This window comes from Centruroides sculpturatus, unplaced genomic scaffold (genome assembly GCF_000671375.1).
Source record: "Centruroides sculpturatus isolate CEXI.00-Female unplaced genomic scaffold, Cexi_2.0 scaffold1312, whole genome shotgun sequence".
NCBI classification, from domain to species: Eukaryota; Metazoa; Arthropoda; class Arachnida; order Scorpiones; family Buthidae; genus Centruroides; species Centruroides sculpturatus.
This window is the reverse complement of record NW_019385668.1, coordinates 130,214-139,149: the sequence shown is the minus strand read 5'-3', so window position 1 is coordinate 139,149 and position 8,936 is coordinate 130,214. Positions and strand designations below refer to the sequence as shown.

General features: G+C 28.9%; 1 protein-coding gene across 1 annotated transcript in view; it reads left to right on the top strand.

Moving 5' to 3' along the window:
• The first annotated feature begins 6,832 nt into the window (after positions 1 to 6,832).
• LOC111641050 (glucose dehydrogenase [FAD, quinone]-like) overlaps positions 6,833 to 8,936 on the top strand; it is a 20,155-nt gene continuing 18,051 nt past the window's right edge. The window contains exon 1 of the mRNA XM_023387157.1: positions 6,833 to 6,902. Within this exon, the coding sequence (XP_023242925.1) occupies positions 6,833 to 6,902 (70 nt within the window). The remainder of the gene's footprint in view (positions 6,903 to 8,936) is intronic.

Below are 8,936 nucleotides of genomic sequence, written 5' to 3'. Positions count from 1 at the left end.
TATTCTGTGAGTATTTATTCCACTTCTGTTGCACACTTTTTAGTAAAGAAATAATTGTTCTTGGCAGACCGTGTAAGATATGTTTGTTCTCCTCCAGCTGGCTGCTCGCTCAATCGGGGTTGGCGGAACCCATAATGGAATTAATCAAAATGTCCTCTTAGTAGCCACAGGATCGACGGTTTTAAAAACATGCATTGTCTAATAACTTTTCCTGTTTAAAACGCACATTAAGCACAACATTATTTCGTTTATGTTTGCTCCTTTGAACCGAGTTTCTCAGTTTTAAAAACGGATTTGCAGCAAAAATATTAATTATTCGATGTCGATAGCTAAATTTGTTACTAATGCCGAGGAAGAAAGTTTCTTTTGGGCTGAAATTTGAAAAAATTGTAGACCTATAAATTTCCACTGTCGTCCAGCTGCTTGTCTGTCGATCCTTAATCTCAAGAAAAGAGTTAGATAGATGAATGGTGAAATGAGGTATGGAAACCGTTGGTGCCGGAGGCCCGAATTAACTGTATAGGATCGTCCAATGTGCAAGGTTGTCGACTTTAAGGAAAGTACAATTTATTCCGCGTCAGAAAGAGCCTAAGGGAAACCGCGTATGTGGGCGGTGGCGAAGGAGGCAAGTGAAGTACAAGTGTTTTACAAGAGAAAACCCGTTTATTTGTTCGAATTCATGCTTACATCGATATTGGAAAATTCCAAAATCTCGGTGTTCCTATGAAACGGCGAGAGTTCGGGTGATCGGTCGTAGCCCGGGCGGACGAGAAGGATCGCTGGACGATGCAGATGTTCGGTGTTAAGCTGCGGCGTCCTAGGTGATCGGCGGTAGCACAACACAATAGATAAAGCACAACTGTAGGCTTAATTGAGAAGAGACTCTCCTTCGATCTTGTAGTTTCGATTTTTATAGTTTTCCCTTTACTATTCGCATTTCGGATTAGTCCCTCGTCCCATTCCTCGCTTCCCGATTGGTCTTTCCTTTGTCTCCAGGTGCAATACGAAACCTTTTCGGGTCGCGGGGAAGGTCCGATTCGAGATGTCCATTTGATACCTCTTTGTGGATTCTGCTCGGTGACTGTTTATAAAACAATAACACTTGCACTCATAACTAAGGCCGTTGTTTATACCATTTTTTTTACGTCTAAGAATTTAACGATCATTTTCATCTTTCATCTATCAAAAAATCTCCTGTTTTTGTTCGGAAAAGTTTATGTCGGTCAACATTTTATAGGTTCGCGAGTCAATAATTTACCTATTTATGAGCGCTCGTGTTAGAGTTTGTGTTCCGCTAAGACCTTGAAAGATAGTTTGACACATACTCGAACAGTTCCGAGTCTCGTTGTTTACATATTGTGTTGCGCAAGAATCTCACGGTTTACTCGAGTTTGAAAGTCATCTGGGAACCCACAAACGCTACCTGATAATAATGTTAATTCAATTCATAATTTTCTTTTGGTAAATTACATCATAACTGTATTGTTAAAAGAAAAGTATGAAGTACTGTACAGGTGAACGCCAGTACTAATTGGTGTAGAAAATATTTTAAGTTAAATAAATTAAAAATATAATTAAAAATTGCAGCCCGGAATTGTGACCATGTCACAATAAATAATTGCTTGTTTATTTTTCGTAATTATACTAGTAGTTTAATTATACTAGTAGTTTACTTAGTACTACGTATGGCAGAGCCAATATTTTTATTGAATTGATTAGTTTAAATGTTTCTCCATCTTGTTCATAGAAAATTGTGGGAACTTGAGTGATTTGACAAATATTGTCACTAAAACGACAATTGTTGAAAATTGTGTAATTTTTGGACGACGTTACAATTGAATAATAAATTCAAGGATAAATACTATTGTAAAACTCTTAACGATAAAAATACAAAATGTTATCATAAATAGTTAATTTGTAATAAAAAGTGGTATTTTTATCGTTGTTTTCTGTAGTCTGGAGCAGGTGTGGATCTAGGTTTTTTTGGGCCTAAGGCTTATTGAATTACAAGGAGGCTTCATTTTTGATTAGATTAAACATTTCTAAATTGGAGTTTAAAATTCATTTTTAATAATATCAAAATCAGAGTTGAAATATATTTATTTATTAAATGGTTTTGCATGACAAACTTTATTTCTTATATAAAAAGCATAAGAAATAAACAAGTATTCACAATGATTAATTACTGACTAATTATGATTACAATAAAACAAATAATACTATAAATCATCATTATTATTATATAATTAATATTAACTACTTTTTACTATACGATAAGTGCTCATTGTTAATGAAAAAGTATTAAAAATTTATGTCAATAATTAAATTTTCGTGGGCACTTGATATTTGAGGCCTAAGGCTTAAGGCCTATTAGTCCCTATGTAGATCTGCCCCTGGTCTGGAGACAGCATAAGCCCTCGCGATCGTTCACATGCTTTCAACGTACCGTATATCCGTAAAAGACTTTTCTCATTCTTGAAGAATGAAAGTTACATGTTTCGCCAGATATAGTAATGTCCCATTGCACTCGAGGCACATTTCCTAATGTAATGAATATGAAATACAATACATATTTTGTGAAAAATATGGTCGAAATATACCCGAACTGAGATTGAGAGTAGAATGTGCAGACTATTACAAAGGATGAAATCCAATTTCACCGCAAAACATTTGTAAAAGAATTCATAACAAGTTCTGAAAATTGATTATAAACCTTCTAAAACGAGTGAAAAGAAAATGGTCTATGCTTAATTTTGTTAAACTAAATTGCTGCTTAAATATGTACGCTTTAATTTATTTAACATGTATTGTGAATTTTATAATTATAAAACTTTTGGAAGAATTTTCATATTCCAAAATTTTTGGTTACACTCTTTAAAAGGAAAATGTGTAGTTGTACACGGTCTGTTTATTTATAGTAAACTGTTTCTGGTAACGGTGATTCTGGTTTTATAATCAGTAGTTGTCGCAGATGGTTTCAACTTGGAAAAAAATTAATTTTTATAGTTTTCGTGCCATTCGTAGTTATTTTACAATTAGAAGATCTTAGAAGGAAGGTTATAACGTTTTACACGAGTAACTCTTAAAAAGAAAAACAAATTAACCTCGTTGTAGTAATTATTACTTTTTGTTATTAGCATAAATTTACGTAGACAACCCGTTGGCCATGCCCACGACCGACTACCAGTTTTCGATGATTCTTATCCACTTGGCTACCGAAGGGCACTTATTAAAATTAAGAAAGCACCATTCAGAAATGAAAAACCCCGAGTTGTTAGATGTGAAAAATTAAATACTTACAGACTTTTTACAGGGTAACACTTTCGATTCCACGCCGACAAGTGCTATGTGCTACCTGTCTCAGTAATGATATAGCGCAGTGTTTTTCAACCTTCTTGAATACGCGACCCCTTTACAAGTTAAAAAATTCTGGCGATCTCCATGGCAATAATAAATCTATGTCAGTGCTTTTAAAAACTACTTTTTTTCTTTCTGTAGAGATTTAAATATCGATTAAAAAAACCAATTGTACTGTAAAATAAACAGGCACAGCCTTTTCAGTGAAATTGTAGGTTTTTTTTATTGTAGTGTAGGACCTACAAACACTTGTCTTTTTCTTTTACCCGTGACCTCCATGAATGCCTTTGCGACCCCCTTGGGGGGTCGCGACCACAGGTTGATAAACACTGATATAGCGAGTATTTCGAGCTATTATCATTGTCGCAGTAATTAAGTGACTATAATATAAAAAAAGATATAATTTTAAAACATATATAACAATTATATTTAGTTTATTATTTTGTTAAATTTTTGCCAATAGATAGTGCTACGTCTAAATATGCAAATCGGATGTAGATAGATATTAATTGGTTTATAGAAATCCATAGATACTTTGGGATGGGGTTTTCTTAGAAGTATGTAAACGTTACTATCGAAGATCTTAGAAATTAGTAGAACGGCCTATAAGAAACAAGGGTATAGCGAACAAACAAAGAAACACACATCCTCATGTATATATATATATAATATTATTCAAATCGCTTTTTGTCCGTTGACTTATTATGTTTCGTGCTAGTGCACATTTTTATATTTACGTCTATATCCTGGATAACACGGCAGAAGATGAAGAGATACAAAGATTGAAAACGGACATTTGGTACTTGAAGGAATGCTTAGATGAAGATATTCCGTTAAGAACTTTACAACAACAGCTTTCTATTAGAGTTTGTACACAAAAGCATAATGTTAAGATTATCGAAATACTAATAGTAAAATCGTTAATTAAATATATAAAATATAAACTAAAGAAATTAAGTAGAAAACTGAATAAGACAATAGATACAATAATTGCTTCTATTGCCTATTAAAATTGTTTAAGTTATTATTAAAATAACCCGAACAATTTTAATAAGTATTTCTGTAATAAGTAAAGTTAAAATATCCAACACTAAAAGAAAAGGAACAGTGGTTAGATATACCGTTTTAAATCATACTAAAATTAATATTCTTGTTACAGTTAAAAAATTATTAAACTGAAGTTTAATGTTTAATAATTTTTTAACAATTTAACGGACCGGGGAATGTAAACGGGACCAATTTAATCGTTAACATGAAAAATGTTGTGCAGAACACTTAAGTCTCACAAGATCAAAAACTTAAAGTGAGAAAGAACATACAAAAAATTTTTAGTAACCATAAATTAAACAAAAAGGAAAAGTAAAACATAATTAAAAATAATAATGATGTTACGATGACTGAACAATTTTTAAATGAAAATAAGTGAACAATAGTTAAGGCTGATAACACCAAACGGTTAATTTTAACAGAAAAACAAAGTTATGGTAGAATAATGCATAAATAAATAAATCAACACAATTATCATAAATTAACAACAGATTCAACACAAAGCATAATTACAAAGCCTTAAAAAGTTGTTAAAGACCTAAAGACCCAAAACAAATAGGCCTATCTGAAGACGAAACAAAAATCATTTTAAAATTGAATAAGAAAACATCAGAATATTTTTTTAGAATAAAAACACATAAAAACCCGGTAAGCTACAGGCTACTGATCGATATTAAAAACTACTCCCTTTATAACTTAAAACTGTATATTAGGAACTAACTAAAAGAATTCGATATATCATACCATAGCATATCAAGTAGCCTACTAACTATTTTCCTGGCAAAGTTAAACAAAATGTATGCGAAATAATAAAGATAAAAGTAAAATCAGAAACATGAAGAAAATATGTTTAAAAGAAAACTATTTAGAACTTATAAATATAAAAAATAATAAACGATTAAACGAAAACACAGGCCTACAGCTTCATGAATGTTGAGAGGGTTTCCTAACTGATGAGGAAGGAGGAAAAATAAACAAACCAACGTATACTTGTAAGTCGGAGGAAAACACACCCGAAGGCAATGTTAAAGCAGATGTGAAAAAGTGATGTACTACACGTTTGTAAATTACCGTTGTGTGACATCATCATATAGCACGAACTCATCAAATTAATATTTTTAATCGAATATTTAAATTTATATATAGTGACTGATGAAGGAACTGATAGGTCCGAAATGCATTTCACAATAAATACTTGAAAAAGGAAAAAACTGTCTTAATTTCGTTCGGTTCCGTCACCGTCCAGTGTAATAATTCCGTCTACAGGAAAAGTGCACTAGCACGAAACATATTTATCATAACTTACAATTAATGTTGAAATAGTATCTAATAAATGTAGGCCTATAAATATAAATTGCGAACATTTTTATCTGCGCCAGTAAAAATGAACTCTTTTTGAAAATGATATTGTCTATTTAAAATTAATAAAAAGTTAAATCATACCTACATTTTATATTATGCTTCATCATGCATTTTTAAATTTCAATTTTGAGAGTACAAAGAAGAAACTTTTGAATCAAATGCAGTTTTCTTGATGCTGGCAAGTAACTTAAACATTAACATTGTCACTAGATTCCGTCAGTTCAAATAAATGTAAAACACATATGGAGTATGATTATGAGACCTGTACGCATTTGGTAATTTTTCTCTGTAAAATTAAGTTCTATATATACACGTTAGCACATATAAATAATTCACATTGATTTATAAAAAATAAATACATCGATGTTTAATTTAATGCAGTGATGAATCCATAAGTGTCCAAAAGAGGCTAATTCAAAAATAAAAAAATATTTCAATAATTAATAAGTACTGTATTTTTTATCAACATGGGCACATGAATTGTATTGCGAATGATTCAATACACCATATTTTCCATTATAAATGTTTTAAAAATAACGTTCGAATAAATAAATTAGAATATTTTTTGTCAATAGGGTGGACGTATCATACTGTTATTGAACGCTTGTTATAATAATTAATTGTTGCAAACTGATTTTTTATAGAATTTATTGCGACGTTTTAATAATAAATTTTATCAACTTATTATTAAGTTATTTTCTAAATACAGAATAATTCCTGTAAGCGTCACGACTATGTTCTAAAATAAAGAACAATCGTTGCATGCTTAAAAATACCATAATAAGTGTTTGGTTAAATGTATTTTAGCATACGTACATATTTTTATATATAGAGAGAGTGTTTGTTTGATAAATATTTCAATTTATGGGAAATTTTGTTTTAGATTGAAAGTAATCGTGTCTGTTCCTAAAAACCACGCCCTTTAATGTAAATGGAGCGTAAATCGTCACGTTTATCACGTGATATGTATCCTATTTTTCAAATAAAAGAAACGAAATTGAAAGTTATGCATTCTTGATTGGAAAATATGAACTTAATCAGAACGTTCTTTTTATCTATACTTGCGATGTTTCGAGTGTTGGATAAGAAGACAGAGATACTAAATGTTTCAGAAAAGGAATACGATTATATTATCGGTACGTATCGATATAAATTAAAAATATCAACATTTATTGATTAATTGCATGTCTTTAACGTAATGCTGTTAAGTTGTTCTTTGTCCTATTTACTTATATTGTTGAATTTTATTTATATTTTGTTCGCTATGTGTATACGTTTAAAACACGTGTTATATATACTGCATATACAGATGTTTAATCAATTTATTTTTTCATTTTTCTCCATAAATTAATTAATTTCTTGGTATATTTTAATAAATCTTACGATACCTATTTAATAAATAGGCCTATCATTTTCCAGATACGTGTGTCTAAATTATTACGTTCGTCATAAGATTAAAACGCTTTAATAATTAAAATTAATTTTCTTTAAAAATAATTTATCATTCTTTGTGTAAATAAATGTTAATGTTAATACGAATATTCAAATATAAAAGAGTAATTACAAATATTGTGATATTTGGAGTGGTTCATCTTGCTTACAGCAACTTTAAGTACTTTGAATTTAAATAAAGTTTTAGAATAGAAACATGTTGTAAATTGTTCTATTTTTAAATTTAATTTATAAATTTTTAATTAAACTTATCTTAATTAAGCAAATTAACAACCAATGGAAGCCGAACCACATTATTTTTATGACACTTGCTTCTTAAGAGATTAATTTTGATAACAAAACTCAAATTTTTACATATTTATAAATTAAAAAAATATATAAAGTATATTAATTAACCATTACTCTCGATACGTTTTTGCTTCAAATGTAAAAGATTTGATGTCGGAAAACAACAAAGTAAAACATTTTATTTAGAACGATCAGATCATAAAATTAGAACCTGCAAAAATGTCATGATTTCATGTTTTAAAGCATTGTATTTAATGAATAAATAATAAAATTTAACATTTATTTGAAGAATAATAATCTCATTTGTGAATAGTAATAATTAATTATTTTAAAAATACAATAATTAAAAACATTATAATAAGACTTTTATTGCTTTTACAATTTTATTGTAAAAAAAAAAAAACAAATGTTTCCTAACTATCTTTAACCGAAATAATTACATATGTATTTCAATTTAATATCTTTGATAAAAATATATAAATTTAAACGAAAATATAACAATTATATTATCTATATTACCTTTACTGTATTTAGAATAACTTTCTTTAGTTTATATATTAATGCATTCGATCAGCTATATCAAAATCAAGTTGATTTTATAACGTGACTTTTATAATAATTGTATTGGTTACAATTCAAATAAATAAATATTAAATTTTGATTTAAAAAAATCAAACTCACGGTGTCCCAATTATAATAAAACTGTTTTATTGCACGCTACTTCAATTGTATAGACCTACTTATGTAAGCTTTTACCTTTAAAATTAATACGTAATTTATTAATATAATTATTAAAATTTTTCTACTAATAAAAACATCGCAAAAATCTGTTCCATCGAGATATAGCATATAAAAAAGTTCATATTAAACAATAACTATAAATTTCTGTACATTTTAAAATTAGAAAGTTAGGTGTATGGTTGGAGCTACTAGATTAGCCACGTAATCTTAAACTTCACATCTTAATATAAACAGACTAATTATAAATTATAAAAAATAATTACTTATTGTAACATTTTAATTCAATATCTAATATCGTAGATAGTCGTAATTTCGACCTTAGTTATAATTTGTCAAGCATTTGGATATTTCATTAATTAACATTTATTTGAATGAGACTATTATGCTATTACAGCTTCTCATAGGCCTTCTACATGATATAAATCGATTGAAAATAAAATTCGGTTTGAAATAATTCGGAAAATGATAGGCCTATTTATTTAATAGGTATCGTAAGATTTATTAAAATATACCAAGAAATATTAATGATTAATACGGAAGAAATATTAATGATTAATGCGACAAAATGTACTAAAAGTAGACAAAATTGGTGGCTTCACTCATGTACTTAATTTCAACTAATTAAGTTTTGTTACACAATTATTAACATATAAAAATAACTTTTTTTTTTATAGAATCCATAAGTGTCC